At 31.6% G+C, this 25,914-nt stretch overlaps 1 protein-coding gene across 1 annotated transcript in view; it reads left to right on the top strand.

Moving 5' to 3' along the window:
• Smp_000340 (nuclear hormone receptor superfamily protein-related) overlaps positions 1-13,953 on the top strand; it is a gene marked incomplete at both ends in the record, with an annotated part of 54,957 nt that extends 41,004 nt beyond the window's left edge. The window contains 3 exons of the mRNA XM_018791409.1: positions 4,413-4,703; positions 10,659-10,764; positions 12,554-13,953. Coding sequence (XP_018645358.1) covers positions 4,413-4,703; positions 10,659-10,764; positions 12,554-13,953 — 1,797 coding nt within the window. The remainder of the gene's footprint in view (positions 1-4,412; positions 4,704-10,658; positions 10,765-12,553) is intronic.
• Between the last annotated feature and the right edge of the window lie 11,961 nt (positions 13,954-25,914).

Genomic DNA, 25,914 nt, shown 5'->3' with positions numbered 1-25,914 from the left:
ATCATTTAGGGGAATATATTTACGAGTTATTCTTTGTTAATCCTTTCTAAACGTAATTGTTGGTTAATATTATGGTTATCAACTAACTCATGTATGTTACAAAGCCTTTATTCGTTCCCGACGAATCGAGTTAGGTAGTTATTCATTCATTGTCAACATAAGACGTGGGATGAATTTGTACCAGTTCATATTATAGAGCCTCGCTTCTGAAACTTATAAAAAGAATAATGAGGAAGATGAGTTTATTTAGAGTGTAATGAAAATCTAGATAGAAATACAGCTCAGGAAAACAAAAAAACAAATGAAACGGAAGAATGAAAAGTTAAGAAAATTTAAAGTAAGACAGAGAATAAGTGTAATTCCTCTGTTCCGACCTGTTTTACACCATTTCAACCAATGGTTCGAATCATTGATTACTAGCATTGGACTAGGCTTGACTAGGAAGCCTACATCTACCAATAAATGGCTAGCAGTTATGACTTTATGGATTAATACCATGTTTTTTACTTCTTTGTTTAATGTACATAAAATCTAATACAATTGGGCAGCAAAAGTGGAATGTATCACACAAAATGTAGGGATAACATTATGAAAAAGAATAGAGGGAAAGGGAGTATATTTCAAGAAAATGGTCCTGGTTTTTTAAGCATAGAGCAGAGATGTTCTTACCAAACGTGTTGTAAACCTTTCACACCCAAATTACACATCACAGTGTAGTAAAAGCTGGCCCAGATTAACATAATCTACTCCGGTTTTCATCATACATAGATTAGCTTTATTAGTCATGCCGCTATCAGTGCTCAAACAACTAACTAGACATGCAAACTTTTCAACTACTTATGGTTCATTAGAAACGATGAGTGGAAGAGTATGATTCTTCTAGTCTTACAAAGGTACTTTGCATTGTGAAGGTGTAAATTACATACCATACTTGCAGAGACTCATTATCTATTGATTAAATGCTTATTACGTCGCATGTGTATCATCGCGCATACTCATGATCGAAAGGTTTTTCTCCAGACAACAGATCTATATCACCATCACCTGCTTCTATCAGAGCTGTTTCCAGAATGTCATTGACAACGAAGTTGTTGAGGGCGATCACTGTTCTTTTCATCCCTAGTTATTTCTTTACAAATACTCTACAGAATAGATGTGTTTTTCTACCCCCCTCTTTCTTTCCATTACTTTCTTTTTTCATTATTATTTCTAATAAAAGACAATTTCTTCTTAGTTAGTGTTGACTTGCTTTATATTTAATCCCTTCCAGTTATCTTCCAATCTTGATTCATTTGCTTTCCCATCGTATTCATCACATTACCATTATTATTATTATTATTATCTCTCTCATATACATATGTGTTTAATAAAATAATTCATTTAAACTATACCTTCGTAATAATAATAGTATGCATGTTCAGCTTTTGTTTAAGTTTGGAAATGATCAAATCTTACAAATGATTTAAACAAAATTAAATAGAAAAGGTTGACAATCTATTCCCATTTCAATTTGCGTGTTCTAATTTATTACTGTTTATCATTTCTATTTAGTAGTATTATAAATATATTTTTGTGAATAAATAATTTTTTTAAAAATAATAAATTAGAAGCAAAGGGAGCAATATGTGTTTATTTTTTTTTGTGTGGAGAGCTTTAAAAATATAATGACACTTGTTCAATGAATTTTCATAGGACAGATGTCTGATCAGCGTTTTGGTGTTTCTTTCAACAACAACAAAAAAACGGACGTCATAACTAAACAATGACGGTTAACTCATACACATTTATAGATGGTTACATACATCAATGAATGCATATATATTCATATGTCAGACTCGAGATGTTATCATCTGGTTGTAGGCTAGTCAAGCTGTTTATTGACAATGAAGCATGAAAATGATAATATTCCATAACGATATTATTGTCTAATACATGTTAAAAAAATCAAGCAGGAATAGACTAATGATATAAATGTTGGCATAGTCAATCGCTTGTTTAGTCAGGTTATTTATTAGATAGTCAACTAGGTAACATTATTGAATGTCACCAGTTTGTGTATTATCGGCTGATAAATCCTGACTAACCTATATGTTAGCACATTTATAATGTCTATTGATGGGCCACACTTGGAAGTAAACTTAGAACCTTTAGGTTTAATAGAAGATACAAAAACATTAGATTATTTTATTATGAATTCATAATTCATAACTTTTATGTTCTTAGTCTTGTGTTCGATTTTTAATAGGAGGCTATATTTGCTCACAGTTTGAGGGGTTCTAAGGACTATGATAAATCATATATTTAGTAAGTTCCCTCGTTAAGTTTAATGATTCTCCAACTTATGTCAGTCATAGTGTTAAAGAATAATCCCTGAATTGAATCGTTCCTATGATCGCTATATTGATTACTGGGTTCAAGTAAAAATATAAATATTCACACCAGGACGGAGGTACATCTATCTGCAAAGTCTCAAATAGGACGAAACATGTGTCTTCAATTCCATCGCTACCCATAATTCACTTAACTTTGAGCAGCTACACTGTAAGTTTAAAGGCTAGTGATGTTGTTTGATTTGTCTAACCGAAGTAGATAAATTGGGCTTCGAATCTAGGACTTGATGGTTGAAAGTGGAACATTGTAACCAGTGAACCAACGATCTACTTTGTCTGAGGATATAGACTAACAGATTATGTGTTACGGATTAAATTATGTAATTAAAAAAAAAAGATGCATTTAGATCTTATATGCTATGAGGTAATATAACGTTTATTGTGAATGGTCGTATGGTCTACATAATTCATACAACTAATGTCTCTTAGTATTTTTCATTATATAAAAATACTTAACCACACAGTGGCTGGTTCTTTTTTAAAGTCATTTTTTATATGTATAGCTTGTTTATTATTTCAGTGAATAGATTCATTTCATTTTTTAAAACTTCATCGCTTTACATTATTTATTTATTTATTTAAACACATAAATATTGGTACAAGGAAGCACCAGATAAATATGCGCCTCACAAATCTCATTCGATTTGTGTGAGGGCTGTGATACTGCTCAGGTGCCCAGACTGAAGCAGGTGGTTTTCTTAGGGAGCCACACCCGAAGCCTTTGACCTAAAGGTCTAGTCCACAAGGCAGTGGAGCATCGTAAAGAGATGCATTCTCATGGTAGCCGGTGACCAACAGTTGGTTCATACGCCATTCGTTCCTTCAGGATCCTGGAGCCCATGTGCACTATTGGTTTGAAATCAGGTTTTTCCAACTCCCCTAGGTGGATCCTCCACATCCACCAACCCGGTTAAACCGCCGGACATTCGCTTTTCGTCCCCTCACTTTTGTGAACAACACCCCCGCCACGAGAAGGTAGTGAGTAGGACTTCCCTGACAGAGGCTATATATTCGCGTGGCCATATGAGAGCATTTCGAGAGGGAGAGCAAACTCTCCCCACTCTCGGCCGTACCAGGGCATTTGGGGGCCATCGCTTTACATCCTGACCTACTATCTATAATCATAAGAGCTACGAAATTATGTGACATATTTCATTATTATTGACAAATTTCTATCGTAAACTTTCATTTGACATGAATAAATGATTGTTTAAACGTTGAGATTCGAGGTGCTATGCACTGTGTCCGAATTTCATTGTGAATGTCAACAGGGCAGTGAAGCTGTATCGAGATGATGAGTACTGAATAGTTTGAAACGCTCCTTTTAATTTCCACTACAAGCCATGATCCAATTTTTGTACAAATGGCAATATCAAGGTTATCCTTCCTAGAATAAACATATTCTAACAGTAACTGAGCAAATAGAGTTTATAATATCAAAAATGAGGGTATCAGAACACTAAAAATAAATATAATTCTTTCGACATCTAAATAATGTAACAATAATTTAGAAGAAATCTAGGAGCAATGGAAGCAATAAATAAACATCAATCCATGAATTAATTGACAGTTGAATTAAACCATTTGGTGGAGTAACTTGAAACGATATACATATTTCCGATGATCTATATTAATTACAATCTAAGCCTCCTCGTTGAGTCCTTTTTCTTTAAAACTTCAATCTACAATTCACTCTTGTTTTATTCTATCTTAATTATACGAACATTAAAACAAAACAAAACAGAACACCCTTAACTACAAATTATAACCATTTACTCAATAGTTATACTAAGTTGTCTATTGATCATAATAAGAATTTAATAGCCGATTATCAATAAAATAAATCATATATATTACCATTAATAGTCAATATTCATGTCATAATCAGATAGATTTAGATTATTGGTAATGTATAAAATTCTATTATAATTTTTATTTATTAAATATTGATTATTGTCATTTAATTCTTTATCTATTTATCTCTTTATTTGATTGACTTCATTTATTTATTTATTTGCACAGTCGAATGTGACACGTGAATTTTGGCCTGAAAAAGTGGATGAGCATCGATTACGTATGCATGAAGAATTAAGTCAATTATTGGCACCATGTATACAACATGTTGTAGAATTTGCTAAACGTATCCCTGAATTTAGTTCACTTGGTCAACCAGATCAATTGGTATTAATTAAAGCAGCATTTTTTGAAGTATGGCTTGTTCAAGCATCACGTTTAATATCAACAAATGATCGTAAAATAACACTAGCTGATGGGAAACAAATTACTAAACAAGAATTAGATTTTATATATTCGGTAAGTGTGTTTTTATAAATTTCTGTTTGGTGTTGTTTTTTTCTTTCTTTCACTAGTCAATATAACATAGAGCATCATTAAAAACCTGGAAACGCTGTATAGTCGTTTCGTCCTAGTATGGGACTTCTCAGCGGTGCGCATCCACTATCTCGTACTGTTTACCATTTACGTTGAGTTTTTCATTTGATTCTTCATAATTATAATTTGATTTGATTTTCACATGAAATATGAATAGAATCGCTATATTAGATTCCTCATAAAACTATCCCCATCATGGTTATTATCCTATGATTATGAATCCATGTTCTTTGATGTATTTCACAGTAAAAATTGTAAGTAAAACAATGTTTTTCAGACTATTCTCATAGTGTTTTGTGTGTGAATGAGAAATTCTATTGTTATGTATATTAGTTGTTCAGATTTAAATTCACTTCTATTTTTCATTTTTCTTTAGTAAATTAAAATAAAAATTTTGTTACATGTTAAAGGTTAATATGGAATGAATGAATTTCTAATAATTTGACGCGGGTTTAATAAATAATACCGTTTATAAACTCAGTATGGGTTAGGGTGATAACTTGATAAAGAAGTTCTTATAACCTTTGATATCATTTGATACGGTCAAAGGAATAAATACAATTAACTGATCACTGAGTAGTGACCATTATCGTGTTTTTCTAACCTTTTAGTGGTGATCGAATGACATTAATCAATCTAGCCACTAGTCTGAATGACTCGATATCGTGTATATGTGTTGAGATAAAAGATGGTGGTTGGATGTAGTGATAGGGAAGCATGAACCTAAATTTTGTGGTAGTTGAGACTCTTTATGAAGCCATATCCGGTATCTTTAGGGAACTAATACTGTCTATGGGATTCAAACAAGTGTCACCCAGTTTCAAAATCTAAGACTTTACCACTGAGCTATTGGAGCTGCCAAATAGACGTAATGTTTGTATAAAGATATGAGAAAAATTTATTTTTGAGTAGTCGAACTATGTTGCAATGCTGTTTCCGTTAAATTATTGACTACTCTGGATTTCGAAATTTATAGTATCTTTTTTGTTTTTACAGCTGTAATTGTAATCTGATCACTTATCATATACAATAAATAATCTTTAGGTGGAACACGAGCATAATAACTTAAGCATTTGACTTTCAACTATTAGATCATAAGTTTTATCATTCCAGTAGATCTATTTTAATTCCCTCAGCTTGGCAGTACTATTTTTGGAGCGATGATTAAGTAGTTGACGATTTCAACTTTCAGCCACTTAGTCTCAGGTTCTAACCTTGCTTTACTAAGTTAGGTCGAAATTTTCCTAAAGCCTAAAATGTATGTTCTTGGACCAGATTTCATTTGTAGTCACGTCACTATATGTCAGCTTTTCTCATTATCAGATATGTGAAATAAAGGTTAATGTTTATTATAAATTGGCTGAATAATAAAATAAATGAAGATAGGGCTTTATCTTACTGTCTAAGCAGTACTACTGTTACTGACTTATTGAACTCACGTGATCAAACCTGTATTGTTTTCATTATGGTTTTTCCTGTGTAAATTGATTCATTTCTGATTTTATTATTTTAATATTTCAATGGAAGCTGAAAATAAAATGAAGTGACATTTTCTATAGTATGTTGTTGAAGAACTGCGCTTACTATACGACATAGATGAATTAACTGCGATAAATTATTAGGAAATGCAATATTTCTTCAAATCGTCTTAGAACGATTTCGCTTTTTATACGTCATGCATAAGGTACTCACATTCTAAGTGGCTGATTCCCATGAGTACATCAATAAGTGTAATAATACCGATACATTACCTTCTATATGATCAACGATCGGTATGGGGGGAATAAATCCTATATTTTCTTTTGCATTCTCAACAGTTGTAAGCTAAGTCAAGAGTTATTGGAGTGTGGGAGGCCTAGTATGATATGGTGAAAGTGTCTTTTGCATTACGCCATTATCGATTACAACTGAAAGTACCTATCAGTTATTAACGTCTTCACAGAGTGTAGCTATTACAATCCAGTTGGAAATTCAATCATAGATTTCTAACTGAGAGATTATGTTCTGTTAGCTAGCAAACTTTTATTGAAACATTTAACGGTTCTTTCGTACAAACATTTTTTTAAAACATACATGTATGATGCGTAAACATCACATTTTAACGTTTATTTTTATTCTAATTAGTTTAGTAAATTACACTATAAAAACAATCTGATATATACAATAATAATAACTAACTAGCTGATTACTGACTAATTAAGCAAACAAATAAACTTGACTAAAATGATGTGATTGGAGGTATATGTTTGTATACAATGTTGTAAATAGTTTTGTTTATACTAATATGCAATAATAATAATAATAAGTATGGTAGTGAAATAACTTTCGAGTTAATCTAATCTTGAACAATAATAATAATAATACAAATGATATTAATAATGTAAAACATCGGATGTTCATTCAAGAGTATGAATTTTGCTTATTTATAACATTAACTAGGAGTGTGTGTGTGTGTGTGTATACATTGTATATTGTTTGTTGTTTAGAATTACAACAGGATTCGAACTAATCGACATTTGACTTTTAGTTGTTCAGTTCTAGATTCGAAACGCATCCCCTCTCGGCCTCCAATTTCATTTTAGTTAACTGATTTGTACTATTTAAGCCAGGGAAGTCCTACTAATTGCCTTCTCATAGTGGCATTACTGTTGTTTACGAAATTGAGAGGACGAAAAGTGAATGTACGGCGCTTTAACCGGACCGGTGGACACGGAATGTTCACCTAGGGGAGTTGGAAAACCCTGATTCCAAACCAATGGTGCACATGGACTCCAGTATCCTGAGGTAACAAATGGTGTATGAATCAATCGTTGGTCGCTGGCTACCATGAGAATGCATCTCCTCACGACGCTCCATTGCCTTGTGGTTCAGACCTTTAGGTCAAATGCTCGGGGTGTGGTTCCCTAAGAAAACCACCTGCTTCGGTTTGGGCACCTGGGCAGTATCTCAGCCCTCACACAAATCAAATGAGATTTGTGAGGCGCATATTTATCTGGTGCTTCCTTGTACCAATATTTATGTGTTTAAATAAATAAATAAATAATTTAACCCTCACATATAAAAATGATGTTTAAAACCAACTATACAAGTTGTACCTAGTGATTAAGTAACGATTATCCATGATATGTTTATTGGTATTTCACCACAATATCAGACTTGCTGTATCATGTATTTTTGTAGAGGCACACCATGTTGATGTTAATCTGTTCAACTAAGTCAAAAATTATCAGCCAACTAGTAATGCTCTTACTGAATTCCATTGTATTTATATGATTTATTTGCAATCACATTGATAATCACATGGATAGCATTATTTTCTTCATATCTAATTGATTTGGGTTAACTGCGTAAAATTAAGTCGTAACTGGAATACATTTATCGTGATTTTCATGAGATATTACAAATAATGAAGAAAAAAAATGCAACTATGAAACAGTAATTATACATGAAAGACTTTATAAGTAGTTATCTTACCGATATTTTGTTGAAATCGAATTAGTATTATCCTATTGTTATTTACACTGACAGTTTAACTTGTTACACTGAATAAAACTGGGAAACTGTATTATAAATGAACTACGAATGCTAGTCTCAGAGTTAAATTTTTATTTACGACCGTGACGATAGGTATAATTTACCTTCTGTCTGATTTCCAGACTACAACACTACATTGATAATAATTCAGACTATCCTCAATTGCTTGGTTATTCGATATCTCACATTTCTAGTGGCCTATATCAGTTTCTAAAAAGGGAAGGTCGATAATTAAATCTTTCTTAAATCGTTATTCATGAAACCAAATAGAAATGATAGTCGATATTCTTAGTAACAATTCTATGTAGATGTATCGTACTTTTTTTGGATTTGCCAAAAAGTATATCTGCTTAGGAAACCTGATCAACTTTTTGTCGATTCTATCCAAACACCAAGCCAAATCGATTTAAATCAATCAGTTTATAACGATTTCATCAATTGAACCTGGTCAGGTAGGCACTGAGACTAGAAGACTTGACATTAAATGCTTCCAACCAGCCCATTATTTCATAACATTGATCAGAAGGGAATTTTTTAGAACTTTTCTTCGACAATATCTGTTATCATAACACGATTTCGACAAGATAGTTCTGCAAAACAAACAGGATACACATAATTTATGTTAATTAAGTAAACTGTTCACTATTTGATTAGTAATATAATTATATATACTCAACTATATTTATCAATTTGAGTGGACGTAAACACATTAATCAAACAGTTACACACTACTTTCAATGAAAAATCTGGTCGAATTTCTGATCAACATGATATCATATTCAATTATTCAGTTTACCAAAATGTTTCTTAATTTATTTCATCTTCTATTCAATGCATTTTATTCATACCAGAAATGTTTTGATCAATTTTTAATAATCATATTTACACATTTTCACTAATCGAACTATCTATTATAAACTCACAGTTCGCATTGTTGCCAAAGTCATTAGTGTCATTACTAATACTTCTCAGTATATATATATATATTTCAACTTCCGGCTATTTTCACCCGAGAACTTTCCCTTATTAATTGTGTACACATGTATATTTGTGTATTGTAGATGTACGCGGTTGATTATTGTTGCTTTCATTTATACAAGACTTAATTTATTTGTTTACCTTTAACAAACTAAACTGAAACATTCGATGTATTTATGTTCGTCAATATATATATATATATATATATATATATATATATATATATACGCATCTTCACACACATAATTGATACAATAGTCGTTATGACAATTACACATTCATGTCATCACCATGTTGATAATAATAATGACTATCTGTATCTAAATACACTAATGCTCGTTTATAATAAATAGTCCAGGTACTAGATTTTCAAATTTATTGCACGTACGAATGGAGAATCAATGTACAACAGTAATGTGTTTTGTCAATATTTGTATGTGTATTTCTGTACAGACATCTTTTCATAAATTTTTTTGTTAGTATTTATGTACACGTTTATGTTTCTGCATCCGTTTGTTGTTGTAAGTATATGATAAGTGAAATGGGCGCCATTATTATAATTATGATAATGTAATCTTTTAATACAATTCATGCTTTACTTGTTATGTATCTGTCTAAAACTTCTTATTTCTTGCATACATTATTACAACTTAACGGTCCTAGTCCACTACTATTATTTGATAATTGATAAATGATCATCTTTTAAAAGGTTATACAAATTATCACTAGTTATACATACATATTTCATTGAGTAGAGGCCGATAACTTACAATAGTTAAATAATTTGGTGTAATTGAAGTTGGTTAATATTCAAGTTCTGTCTGTTTTTGATTGATTAAGATTTCATTGTTTGAGGGGACCTGTAGAGATTGATACGTAGGGTTTGTCATGGATTAGGATCATTTGAAATCCATGTGAAAATAAGAAAACACAGGATAATTATTTTGTCGCAGTATAGGATCCACCAAAAATCATCATCCATAACCACACCAGGGATCCAATGTAGAACCTTCAGGTCATGTTGTAAATGCATTGGTTTCAGATCACCAAATCTCTTTTTCAAAGTAGATGTCATCAATGTATATTTATTGATTATGTACTGAATCGTGACATATTTGTTAAATTTCTTTCAAAATCAATTCTTATTCCATTACATTAACTAACCATTACAGTGAATATCTTTCAACAATACTAATAAGAATTTGGTTTTTCCTTGAAGTGACATGTACTAGCTTCGAAATCGCTTATTGATAGGGCACTGTTAGCTTTATTTCCCTTAAATTATGATATGTATATCATTCTCTCTTTATAAAAATCTACAATAAAAAATATATTCTTGTTTTACTAAATTCTTTTCCTTATCAGCCGAGTGTTGTGTGTTCAATTTTTTCATTCTCCGAAAATTTCAATTCATTAGTGCTGAATGATACCGAAGTTGCTCTTTGTTGTGCTGCTGTCATCACTAAACCAAGTAAGTCTTTTGCGATTTTCTAACTGCGAAAAAGAAAAATGTAATAGTAATATAATCTGAGTAATTTATAGAATCAGAATAAAAAAATTATGTTGTTCAATAAATCGTGTATTGGTTATTTGTTACATTCTTAATTAGACCGTTTTCATAGTTTACATCACGGATTGATCATAGACAAAAATTTAAAATTAGGAAGCACTGAATGGCTATTTTGTCCTACTTTTGGACTCCTCATTAGTACAGATCCACAACCCCACTGGGGAACGAATCTAGGACCTTTATCCTCGCTATGAGCTCCTAACCTCCAGACTACTGAGTTGGCATCTACTATTGTACATGTCTAGCTTTAATCAGCCCCCGAATGCCCTGGTACAGCCGAGAGTGGGGAGAGTTAGCTCTCCCTCTCGAAATGCTCTCACATGACCATGTGCACGCAACCACCGGCTACCATGGGACTGCATATCCTGACGTTGCCCCACTGCCTTGTGGATTAGACCTTTAGATCGAAGGCTCCGGGTGTGGCCCCTCCAAGAAAATCACCTGGTTCGGTCTGGGCCCTCACAGCCCTCACACAAGTCGAATGATTTATGTGGCGCATATCTATTTGGTGCTTCCTTGTATCAATGTTTATGTGTTCAAATAAATAAATAAAGCTTTAACCAGTCTATAACACTGAACGATCATTCCCCACTGCCTGAGGTTGATACCTCTCTCACACTGAATATGCTTAAACTCTATCAATCACAGCTTCTCACTATAAACCCCGATTATTCACTGCATCATAAATTGTATTTATCTTGATGACACATTTAGACAGTTCTTCTTAGTTAAGCCAAAATTATTCATGTATTTTGTAATCAGAAATTATATAACTTTACTCTTCAACTTTTCTACAATCATACACATTTGATGAAATTTTCCACTAGACATTTTCACCATGTGTGATAATTATCAAAGCTGATAGAGATGTAAAGAAATACTAAGAGATCAGATAACATGAACATGAAAAGTGATATAGTATAAGTTAAAATATTTATTAGAAAGAATATTTACATTTTCGAAACCAACTTTCATATATTCACCAATTTACTGAATCTGGATCCTTAAACAAATAGGAAGGGGGTAATCTGATTCAAGCTCTACTTCAAGCTGGTTTATGTATAGAAACCACAAGTTGTTGATACGGTTAAAAGTAACCTTGAAGTAAGGATAAGATAGTCGTGTTTTATCAGTCTATAAAAATGATAAATTAATCCCAAACATTTACCTAAGGTATCAATTAAATGAACGTGTATTGTGCACTTCTTGACTTCTGGAGAGTTTTAAGAGATGTGCATGAGGAAAACTAACGTTATTACATGACCATCACAAACTCTACTAATAAAAATAAGGTCTAAAATCCTAAACCCTTAAGTGAAGTGTGAATTCCTACAATAGTGAGATTTAGCTCTGTCGGTGTCGACCAACATCACTAATGTCAATTTTGGCTCAAGTTCTTGTCATATTTTACTCTTTTTGTCAGTTTCATGCTTTTTATTTAACTTATGGTAGATACTATGGAAATTAGATTCAAGAAAGTACACCAGGATATTATTATTTTGTTATTGAATCATATCAAAACTGTGACCACCCATATTCTTGTGACATCTTTTATAAACTGTGCTACTGTCTTATGATTTCGTAATCATTTCTAGCCTAATTTATGATTTATTTCGATTTTTTTTACTTGTGATGAGCATCTAAGAAGTAGAATTTGTCTAATTATATTCTTTTTTAAAAAATCTATTAGATCGTTACGGTTTGATTGAACCGAATAAAGTAGCCATTATCCAAGATCATCATTTAGCTGCTCTTCGTATGCAATTAGAACGTAATAGACCAAGAGAGGCTACGTTAATTGGACAAGTACGAAATGTGATTAATCAAGTGACTACAGTTGGAGATGAAGTACAGTTATGTATTCGATGGTATAGAGAAAATTGGTACCGCACACGATTAGCACCATTATATGCTGAAACATATGATATTCCACATGAAGATACTTCCACTGTACCTATATCCAATCAGGGTGCACCAACACCTCTTCCTAATCCTTCTCAACATACAGGTAATTCATATCCTATATGTCCAAATATTTCATCTGTTTGTCCACAAGCTATTCCATATGGTGATGTCACAAATACAACACCATTAAATTATGGTTCTTCAACAGTATCTATTCCACAAGCTGTTCATCATCATTATCCAAATCAATCTATTAATAGATCGGATATTTCCAACATGATACCATCTTGTTCAATTAACGAAAACATGATTTACTGCAATAATAGCAATAATAGTAATGGAAATAGAATTCAAACAGGTAATATTGATCATTGTTCTTCTGATGGTCAAATACACGATGTTACTCAAAAACAAAACTCACAACATCAAATTCATCAACAATCACATTTAATTCCAGATTCATCTCATATGAGAGGATCTTATTCGTCAACTACAAATTTGTCATCGAATTCTGATTCACCTTTAAATAATCAGTCACATCCATTTTCTGGACAATTTAATTATCATGATAATTCAATAACCTATAATCCATCCAATTCGAATGCATACTCAAATTCCAGAGATTGTTCTCCTTCTTCTACGCAAATGCTTTCAACAAACTACTTGGTGCCATCACCTCAACAACAACAACAACAACGAAGTCAAGTATCTGCTTTACAATCATCTCAATACTCTTGTTCTTCAGCAATAACCTCACCTCAACGTCAAGTCACTTCATCAGTGCAATCAACAGGAATAATATCGACACAAAATCAAAATGATCACATGAATTTAAATAAATCAATAATTTCGGTTAAAAACCATAGTTCACGCTCTAATACTCCTACATCTTACAATAATAATATAATTCATCCTAGTAGTACAAATGAAAGTTTGCCACCTTTATGGACAAATATGAATCCTGACAGTAATAATAATAATGGTAATAATGGTCTAAATGATCATACAATCAGTTCAAATGGTGGAACACCAGAAATCCAACAGCAATCACACCATCAACAATATCATACCTCACCAATCTCACAATCAGATCTGATGAATACTACTCCTGACACTAACCATAACTTAAATGCATTATCTTCACCTATCAATGAAACTTTATCATGTGAACAACAAGATGCATAGGTCTCTGATGAATTATTGTAACATGTGAGTTATACAGTTTAAATAATCTACATTTATGATAGATAAAGTTTATCCGGTGTATATATATCTTTAAAACATTACCAGGTTATAGAAGAACCACTAAATAAGTTATACAGAGGTTAAGAATAGGATATTATGCAAAAATTTAAATCGGTTAATCAGCTTACGAAACTTTATTTACTGAATAATATTTTATAACTATCAGTTATCTCAAAGTAAAATACTGGTCGGTGTAGTAGTCGGCTAGATGGAGTCAGGAGGTGAATAAACCAACATAGTTTATCAGCCAGTGAAGTCGCTAACTGTTTTCTTGAACCATATCATGAGATGTAGACCTCCTTCTTGATAATTTTTATCAGTTGTTTTGGGGATATGAAGTGATATAACTCAGGGCCGATGACAGTGACGTAAATAAATTCATTATACATATTCTTCTTAGTCTTAAGTATTTGTGTTGTTTCATGCTTTTTGTTTCTTGATTCGATTTATTCGTCCTAAATCGTATTCTCTATGTTCACTTTCTTCTCTAAAAGTCTTTGTTAATTTTTTTATTATTTTGAATCGTTTTGCTTTACATCTTTTTCACCTCTTGTCAATGCATGAATTCATTGACTGTTAGTCTGAGGTATACTAGTAGATGAAGACCACCTGAATGTTGTCCATGTAATAACCTCAGTCAGTGGTTGAAGACTTCGGTTGGTATGTTTCAGGATCGTTTATAATGCTCCAGGTATGTTTACTCTTTATCTTCCTCTTGATCTTGGATCCCAGTATTTCTTCATATTTACCTTTCTACTATATCTATAATGTTCAGTCGTCCTCATTATCATTTCTACCATATTATTTCTATCGACTTTGCTATTCACCTTGTTATTGTAGTATGGGATATTAGCCCTCCATACATTTGTTGTAAGCTCTATGTTTGTTCATCTCACTAACTGACTGAATTTCTTGTCACTGTAGAGTGTAACAATTTACCTGATGAATATTTGTGCTATATTCCATTTTCTCTATGATCATCTGACAAAATTATTATTCACGTAACTGTATTTGATTCTGCTTTGTTTATATCCATGCATATATGTTCATTATCGATGCCCTGGTACGGCCGAGAGTGCGAAGAATCCGCTCTCCCTCTCCAAATGCTCTTACATGGCCACACGTATATAGCCTCTGCCAGAGAAGTCCTACTCACTGCCTTCTCGTGGCATTACTGTTGCTTACGGAATTGAAAGGACGAAAAGCGAATGTCCGGCGCTTTAACCGGGTTGATGGACACGGGAAGTCCACCTAGGGGAGTGGGAAAACCCTGATTCCAAACCAATGGTGCACATGGACTCCAGTAGCCTGAGGGAACAAATGGCGTATGAATCAATCGTTGGTCACCGACTACCATGTGACTGTATCTCATGATGCTCCACTGCCTTGTGGATCAGACCTTTAGGTCGAAGGCTTCGGGTGTGGCTCCCTAAGAAAACCACCTGCTTCGGTTTGGGCACCTGGGCAGTATCTCAGCCCTCACACAAATCAAATGAGATTTGTGAGGCGCATATTTATCTGGTGCCCCCCTTTCTACCAATATTTATGTGTCTAAATAAATAAAATAAATAATAAATTAAAAAAAGGGAAAGGATATATTTAGTGTCAGATTATATAATTACTCATTAACTGAAGAAAAAAGATTGTCAATACTGTATTATAACATAACATTATTTATTTTTTGCATAATCTAGTTTTATACTTCTTGTTGTTACTTTGAAATTAAATGAGCTTTAATGCTTGAATAAGAATTTTAAAATAAATCGTACTTCTTTGACTTATTTTTTCTAGTAATTGTTCTCTAGATTTTGTTACTTTTAAAGTTTTGTTAATAGTAGATATACTACTTGAATATGGCTTTATTTTTATCAAACTATATTATAGAAATTCTTTTAGAAGGAGTGATTTTGTAATCTGACTTTTCAGAAATCGATTTGCCACTAAGCAATTCACGTATTGACTTAGAATTAATACACAGACGACATAGATATATTTCATAAAGATACGGATAAAATGCAGTCTTCTAGGTGGCCTTACAACTTCTACTACTCTGAAACTTTTTGTGGTATTGTTTCATGACTTTTTATTAACTATATTCGAATACCTAATCCTGAATACTGTAGATTCGTGTTATTATATTTGATATTAAGAAATGGGAAATAATGTTCACTAGTGGTACTCATAAGATATTATGAATCATCGAAAGTTAGAATAATTGAAATTTTGCATCTCAAATGGGCATTTTATGTTCGAAATAGTATCCATTCAAGGATGTACTATGCTGAAAAATTCAAGATGAATGAGTTATTTGTTAAGGGTTTCCGATTTGTAACGGCTGTAGTATTTTGAAGAAAAAAATCCCTAGAAATTTTCATTTTATTCAATGAAACAATCGTTTATCATACTTAAAAACTTCGTAATTATTGTGCCTTCTTTCTTTTATTCCAATTTGTAGGAAATTTCTCCTGGAAAGTACGTAAAATAAAACTTGTCAAAAGAGACTACCCAAACTCTCATCATTGATTTATATACAGAAATAAAGAAAACAATTTGTAAGACTTTATTTTACAATCGACATACTTGTATTCAATCCTCACCCTCACAAATTCAATTCTTCTAATTCTCAGGGAATTCTCCTCTATAAACCAACAACTTTATTTTTAAGCATTACATAATAGAAAACCAAAAACACAAATGTAATACAGTCAGTTACTTACCTGTCCATCAACTATACAAAATTATATTCAAATACATACTTATGATGTATGTATGATACACACATGTGTTTAGATGTCACAGTGATTAATTTATTGTGGTTCACTGTATTTTTTTTAAAAAAAAATTACAAATATTCATCTCAGGAACTAGAGATTATTTACATCTTTTAACTTTTTGTTAAATTTTCACATTTTTGGAAATATCATCGTCATCATTATCATCATGGCTATATCGTTCTAAATTCTTCAATCTTCCCCCCCCCACCTGCCAACCCCACTCTTCCTATTACTGCTAACATTATCAGCGAAATTATTTAGAGTTTAATAATAAATATATCAAGATATGGAACAATATTGTAATATGTTAAGTAGACTTGGGCTTCTATTCAACTCTTTAAATTTAACATTATTACTTATTATTTCATTTAAACAACATTTGTATTTAATTTATCTCAGGGCTTATAAAGTTTCATTGAATGTTCTACAAATATTTTATGTAGCTATATTATTATTATTATTATTATCGTTATTATCACTTAGTCTCACCTTTTGTATTACTCTGAAGCAACAATACCATCAGGATATATGCATATCAGTATATGCATATACACATATATATATATATATGCTGTTCTTATCTCAGGGTTATTAAATATTCAACTCAGGTATTTGTTTATCCTATTGTTATTTCTATTTCAAACTCTTTCCTTCTTTTATTCAATATTTTCATTTATTACCTTTATCAATTAATTTGTGTTTTTTCTCCAATCTTTATCAACATGAATAGTGTCTATTGTGTGAATTAGTTGAAAATCAAACAATTAGTTATATAATAATTTCACTTTTCACATTTCAATTACTCAGGGAATTCAATATATTCTTATCATTAATTAAGCATGTGAGCTCTATATTCATAATTTTTTATATCTATGTGTTTATATGTATTAACATTTACAGTAGCATCATATTGTTATTTGTCATTGTCAACTAGTTCATTGTTTGTTTTTTTTTCTTTTGCATATTTTTTGCTCTGTAAGAATTCAGTCTCCTTGTTTAATTATCTTTTCCCATTGTGCTTTCAATTATCAATTATTTATTATTCTTTACTGCTTCTCATTACAACACAAATATCAATCATGTTTTGTTTAATTAAAATTAATTATTTGTTGACTTCTATCCTTTTACAGTTTGATCTTGATAAAACTATATGAACGTATAAACGTTTTAAGTATTCTGATTGTTTATTTTCTCTTTTCGGATTATTCTCCATTTCTTTGTGTTCTGTTTTATATGATTCTTTCTTTCTTTTTTTTTATTGTTAACAAGTTCATCTGCTTTTCTTTTGAATTTTCCTTTTCTACTTTTTTTACTATTTCAACTAACTAGTCTAATCTCTTGATAAGTAAATTGGATGAAAGTTATATCGACATGCTTGTACACATTTACATGATAAAAACTTATCGGCCGTGAATAGTTACCTCTTTTTACTTTTTGTTCTCTACTGATTACATCTGTTGAATTATTTTCTTTTTTTTTTGTTATTGTTGTTGGTATTTTGTGAAATTTAATAAATAAAATAGTCACTGGGATAATTCAAGTTAATTTCAATGATATATATTCATTCCATCAAAATTGTTCATTGTGTAAGCTAATCTAAGACTTAATTAATATCTAATGGAAGAAATCGATTTAATTAATTAACGAGTGATCATTGTTTTTTGTTTTGTATGACAAAAACCAACTTTATTTTGTATTCTCTTGTACACCATTCATAAAGTAAGATATATATATGGATATATATTCATACATAAATGCATAGTTGATACCCGCTTGTTTGTATGTTTGTTGACATTACTATTTCTTGGTCAACCTGCTTAATTAATATTAACATTTCTAATAACAATGATATTACTATTACTACTACAATTATAATTATTATCAATGCTACTAACGATACTACTGATCATACTACTACTATTACTACTTTTGTAATTCTTATTATCATCATAATCCTACAAGGGATATCTATTGTTGTCTGTGTATGTTTATTTTTATTCTCTTGTGTATGCGCATGGATCTGTGTAAATTCAGTGGTGTGATTTCATTTACAAATGAAACTTCTTGTTTCTGTTTATTATTATTCTTTCATTATGGTCATTATTAAAATTGTCATTAAATTCATTCGTTTCTCTTTCTTTGAGTTATTTATACTGTTTTCTGTGTATTTTACAATCTTACTATACTACGAATGATATGATTTATTCGCCTCTTTTTTTTTTCTTTCTATTAAGAAAATCAATTGTTTACACAAATACTACTTGTGTGAAAAAAGAAAACAGTGACAGAATAATTCATTGTTTTCACCATTTGTATTCAATAATAAATTTAAAATATAAAAACAGTATACATATATATTTGTTTGTGATTATAAACTTCCCTTTGAACAATTCCTAAAATCTTTATTACTTTTATTCTGTTTTCTTTATTCATCTTCTTGGAATGAACTATATCTTTCATCTTTGTTCAGTTTTCACTTTTCTTTACAACCCTATACATCTTAATCAATAGTTAATCATTAACACTGATACACACAAAAGACATTTCAATAGTCATTATCTCAGGGACTGTTTGTTTCTTTTGTCTTGTCCTATTTTTCAATGTAAACAAAATTTGAGTGAATTAAGTCAGTTAATCGAGTCTACTACTATCGCTTATTTCATTTCTTTCAGGAATTCATCATTTATCTTGTTTCCTAAACAAACAGTTCAATATTTTGTTTTTTTTTCTTCTTAACTTTTGTTTCTCTGTCGAATAATTTTTTCATTGATGGTGTTTAAAAAATTTTGGCTTTTTTGTTTTTAAAATTGATTCATTTGTTTCATTATCTGGTTGGTTTCATCAAATTATTATTGTTCCTCCATACAAGTGATATAAAAAAATATATATACAATCATATGTATGTATATATATACATATATATATAATAACGGGTACTTTGTTTTTCATTGATTCGACTTATCTTAAGTAAAAATGATATGGGTAAAAAAAAAAGACTTTATTATTCATTCGATATCTTTTCTCTTGTGCATTTCTTGTTGCCATGTTTAAATAGTCAACTCTTTTAGTATAATACATAAGTAGATTATTTTCAACTTGTTGGTTGTAAATGTGATTGTTGTTTTGGAGAATACAACTCAAAACTTTGTATGCTCCAATTATAATGTTATCCAACTACTTTCTATAAGTATATTTTATAAATAAATCAAATGGTTGGTATTCAGTTGTTGATAGGTTAACGTGTAAAGGTTCATGTAAAATATTAGTATGCAACTATGATAGGCAAGCATCGATCTCTAGATCAATAAATCTTTTTATTTTATTCTGTTTTTGGAACTAAATAACAGTATTATTTATTCCGAAGGAAATATGACTGAATTTCGAATAAGCTAATTAGATTACATTAAATTAGAACTTGAATTGATAAGTGAGGACGTATGCAAAGGTAGTTTTCATCATGCTCCAACATAAGTTTGAGAATCGCTGAAAATGAGTGAGGGTGTTCAATAGCTACTTCATTCTGGAGTGAGAATCCCAAACATTGGACATGTCTGACTTCGCAAGCTGTTTCCCAGTTTTCCCTGGTTTGAAATATTCCTTCAATTAATGTCAATGTTTGGTGAAAAATATTTTCAAACTGAAATTATCTAATTAACTGTATAGAAAGCGCTAGAAATTCCGAGCTACTTATTGTTAAGTATAATGATTGGGTTTGTTTGGAAAGTAATAATGACTTATAACAATTCAAACTATTTTCTAAAATGAATATGCTGAAGAAGTAGCTTATATTAAGTCACGAAATGTCAGAAATGCAATTTCTCTTCTCATCGGGATAGAAAAAAAAGTTTATTATTGAACATACTTTTCTTTTGATCAAAGATTTCTGGAAACTATCTAATCAACCAGTCAGTCATATGTCACCTAAGATCTAACGCGTATGGACATTAGCTGAAGTTGCTATACCACATTAGCTTAGTGAGATAAAATTAACAAAACTAATCCCAGAGTAATAGAAATGACAACACAATGAGTGGTGGTAGTAGTAGTGGAGAAGATTAAGTTTGAGAAAACAATCAAAAGGGATTTCGGGCACAGGTTATAAGGAATAACACGGAGAGCATGAAACTGACCCATTGCAAATGATTCTGAGCTATATCATACAGTCTCTAACCGCTGGTTGTGCTAATCACCTAGACCTCAACCAGATAGTCTATACCTATTAATTAGGCTCGGTTCAATTGTCAATGAAACTGTAATAGATGGTTTTTAGAAAAATCACGCATAAATCACAACTTGACAGAAATATTTTCTTTTAGTATTCATTACGAAGTTCATTTGAAGCTTATAATTCATCTTCAACAACATATAATGTCTACTGAAAAAATCTAATAAGTTACAAAATTCATATTAGTCACATCTCACGTCCAATATGTAATATGAACTGATCCAGCCGATCGATAAGGTTGATATTCTGAAATTTAGTTCAATGATAATTTGATACAATTCGTCGTTTTGATAAAGAATAAATCCACCATAGAATACTGCGTTAATTCTCTACAATATGATTTTTTATGGTTCCCCACTATGAACGAATCGGCTTGATGCTTCTCTTACCGATTAGTTCAAATAATTAGTATTTGATACCGTTGTTGAGTATGATGAAACCAGTTATACAGTAATTCTATGTCATATTAGGCAGTTACTCGCTAATGACACTGAATGATGGTTAGGCGAAATCAGAAATTGAATGCGGTTAGAAATGTAAACCATTGGATGTTAACTCGGTGACCTATAGGTTAGGCGTTTGCAGAGAGATCTGAAGACCCTAGATTCGATCATTGATTGTGTCGTGAATATTCTACTTCTCGCTATATACTACTTACAAGCAATCTTGTTAGTATTATTCATCCACCAACAACATAAATTAATGATCGTCCTCCATCACAAATTTACTGAATTTCAAAATACGGTTATTTCATCTAAAAGTCTTGTCCCCTCATTGAGCATTGATAATTAAAGCCTTGACCTCTCATGCCAGAAATAAACATTACCAACATCTACCTTTTTGATAGCTCTTTTGATATCGCCAAGTCAAATAAACTGATTAATTTCCCTCTTGAATATATTCTGGGATTCATCAACCACACCTAAAATCCACATGTAATCTAGTACTTTTATCTACACGTAAATAAATGTAAAATATGATTTGTTTTTACAGATTTGTCTTATTTGAAATGAAAATATTGTTCTTTCGATTTCTATGAAAACAGAAAGCTTCAAATTTGTATTCCCTGAATGAATGTGTCTTGATTATGCATCCTAAAATATTGAGGAAACGGGTATTTAGTACTTTCTAGGTATCACAAGTTTTTCAATCGACCCCAAAAATGTCTTGTGAGTGATTATCCGAGAATATTTTTCGTAGTACTGATTAGTCGCTAAGATTTTATGCTAAGAATCACTCAGTACAGAATAAATCTAATCAATTATTTATAAAGGGATCAGTGTCAAAAAGTCTGAATGAGATGATGAATATCTGAAGTGGTATTGTGGTGTATTCTACTTATGTTGACAGATATAAATAATATGCAGTAGCAATCAGAAGGACAATACCTAGCAGCAGTAGGTTCAAATGAAGAGAACAGGAAGGAAGTCAGGGAGCAATAGAGATAGAAACAGAATTAGAGGAATAATGAAGTATATAAAAGACGAGTCTAAGAAAATGTACAGATGGTGAATTTAATGTAAGATTTCAATATTTTGCTAGGTAACTGTGTAATTACGAATTAAACAATAAATTGGTTTTCCCTACCCGAATTCGTTCAATAAGTATCAGCTTCCTCCAAGGCTTTCTTTTTAAAAATAGAATCTGTTTCAACAGGTATTTCTTATCACCTTTCCATCGTAATCGGCTACTTCAAGAAATTCCCTAGTTTAAGGAAGTAGTTAATAGGAAACCCCAGATATAGGTTTTGTATTATTCGGCACCTCTCAAGAAGGTGTACTTGTAATTTTAAGGGGATTGGTAATTCCTGGCAGATTCAAACCAGTGTCACCCAACTTTACAGTTACATTCGTTACCACTGAAATATAGGGGCCACAACTGGTTTCCTGTAGGATTGAGATGTTTTACAATCGACTGACCACTGGTTAGTGACTATTGTCATGTATTCCAGGTCCTTCTTATTGCTGGTCGACTAGTTCTGTTGATTACCTTCAACCACTGCATTGAATCCCAACATAATGTACGAGATTTCGAGTCACTCAGGCTAGTGACCACATTGCAACCTGATCGATAGAATTAGATCATCACTAAGAAGGACCTAACATTGATTACTAACCAGTGACCAATCAATTGTAAATCTAGTTTAATTTGCGAACCAACAAAACATTCAAATATTACTTTGTCTAAAATATAAAATGTCATCCTTTAAATTAATGAGTGAGATCATGGATCGATCAATGTTATACTACCATTGAAAATCTTGAAGCACCAGACAGCCGTTTCGTCTTTGTATAAGATGCCTTAGCAATGCGCATCCACGATCCCGCTAATGAGACTTGAACCCAGAATCTTCGATCTCTCGCATAAACGCTTAACCTCTGGACCACTGAGCCGGCATTCACCGGTGTTAATATCTAATTTTAACCAACCTACAATATTTCGCAACCATTTTCCATTCAACATAGTTTAGCTTCACTGGTCACGGCTTCATACTAGAACTCTGAGAATCATCTCTTGAATCCATAAACTAAATTTAGATTTATCAAAATTATTATACGACTTTAGTAAATTCCTAAAGTAAATAAATATGATGAAACAAACAACAGTAAATAAAAAAAAAGAAGATTGATTAATTCATAAATATAGAAAGAATACCAAGTTCTAAAACTTTAATTTAGTTTAAACTAACTCAGTTTTTTCTGAGTAAGAAAAAATCATTAAATATTTAAAGAATTTTTCTAAAAAAACAAACAAACAAATTTAATGATATTAAACAATCGTCTATTTTTTTTTCTTCTTTTTATTCTATATTAATGTTATTACAATTAATAAATAATTAATTATAATTAAATTACACGTACACATTTCGTGCTAGTTCAATGTTCAATCATTTCAGTTTAATGTTGATAGTTGAGATCATGAATCAATGGAAGCTAGACCATGATGAAAAATTTGGAAGCACTGGATGGCCGTTTCGTCTTATTGTGGGAGTCCTAAACAGTGCGCATCTGTGATCCCGCCTCGTGAGATTGGAAACCGGGACCTATCGGTTTTGCGCGCGAGAGCTTAACCTCTAAACCACTGAGCTGGCCGGCAACCGATGGTGTTAATGTTTCACTTCAACCGATCCACAAAATTGAGCGACACATTCACCAATATTTTCAGTGAGTTACTATCTCACAACAGACCTGGTTGAACTACACTGGTTACTGCTTCTCACTAGAACTCCAGTAAATACCTCATGGAGCCAGTTAGTAGTAAGCATATGTTGATTATTATCAGAAGGGGTTTTGTGGATATTATAGTAATTTTGATAGTTGATATCATGAATCAATTGAAGCTAGACCACTATGGAAAACCTGGAAGCACTGGACGGCCGTTTCATCCTATTATAGGACTCCAATTTAGTAAGAAATAATTTTATCAGTAAAAGAGAAAATTAAATAAATCGAGTTAAAATATATTTTTTTTTAAAAAACAATGTTGTTGTTTAATTACCTGGTATTTTAGAGACCTATTTCTTCAAAAAGACAGAATAAAGGGAAATAAAGGAAAATAAATAAAGAAAAGAGACACATCAATGGAAGTTGTCGTTTAAATTCGAAGTAATTTTAAATTAATAAGTAACATACTTCATTGAAATGTTGTGAAAATATTTGTACTTAATCATTTCAAACAAAATAAAAAACAATAGGACGAAACGCCCGTCCAGTGCTTCCAGGTTTTCCATAGTGGTCTAGCTTCGGTTGACTCATGATCTCAACTATTGAAATTACTATAATATCCACAAAACCCCTTCTGATATTAAAATAAAAACTGTTAAACAACATCAGAAAGGGGATTTTTGTTGAAGATTTCAATAATTTTATAGCTGAACTCATGAGTTAATTGAAGCTAGACCACCATGGAAAACCTGGAATCACTGGATGACCGTTTCGTCTTGGTATATGACTCATCAGAAGTGTGCATCCATGATTCAACTCGGACGAAACGATCGTTCAGTGCTTTCAGGTTTTCCATGGTGGTTTAGCTTTGATTGACTCATGAAATCAACTATGAAATTACTATAATATTCACAAAACCCCTTTCTGAGAAAATTATTCACTGAATAACTACTATTAACTTATATGAATAATTATAAGTTATCAAAGTGAATAAATTGCATTAAATTAGGCAGTCCTCTTTGTTCAGTAATTATCCAGTTGATTATTTTAGCAGGGTTTATTTCAAAATTATCCAAATAGCAGTATTGGAAAGAAGTGAAATAATGATTGGGATTTAAATAAACATTCGGTATTAGAAAATATGCTCCATATTGAAAGAGTAACAGTATACTTAGTTCAGAAATGATTATCCAACATAAACAAAGTAGTTTACATCACGAATTGTACTTAGTTAGACAAACATTAAAAATTAGAAAGCACTGGATAGATTTTTCGTCTTAGTTTGGAACTTTTCAGTAGTGCTCATCAATGACCCTTTCGAAGGAAGAACGGAAAATCTTTAGGTCTAATGGAAAGCGCTTAGCATTTAGATTACTAAAGTGATATACAATAATTTTCATTTCTTACTTAAATCAACTCTTGATAGTGCTCAACTATCGTACAAAATCATTGGTAGATACTCCACTCCTGGTATGTTTGGATCTACCTAATTACCATTTCTTCCTAAAACTGAAGGGATCACTCCTCAAAATTAGTCACTGGTGATAACATTATTACTATTATTACAAGGAGTTTGTGGATATTTAAATTACTGGATAATTTAGTGGTCTATCGAGTAAGTTCTTGCCACTGGGCCTGAGTGTCATGGTTCCAAACCTCTGTAAGGGCTTTTGGGTTCAATGTTAAAAATTAGTATAGTGATCCAAATAACCCCTCCAGTGCTACATAGTTTTCAGTC

Source organism: Schistosoma mansoni (assembly GCF_000237925.1).
Source record: "Schistosoma mansoni, WGS project CABG00000000 data, chromosome 3 unplaced supercontig 0044, strain Puerto Rico, whole genome shotgun sequence".
Classification (NCBI taxonomy): Eukaryota; Metazoa; Platyhelminthes; class Trematoda; order Strigeidida; family Schistosomatidae; genus Schistosoma; species Schistosoma mansoni.
Note: the sequence above shows the minus strand (reverse complement) of the source record. Positions and strands in the feature narration are given on the sequence as shown.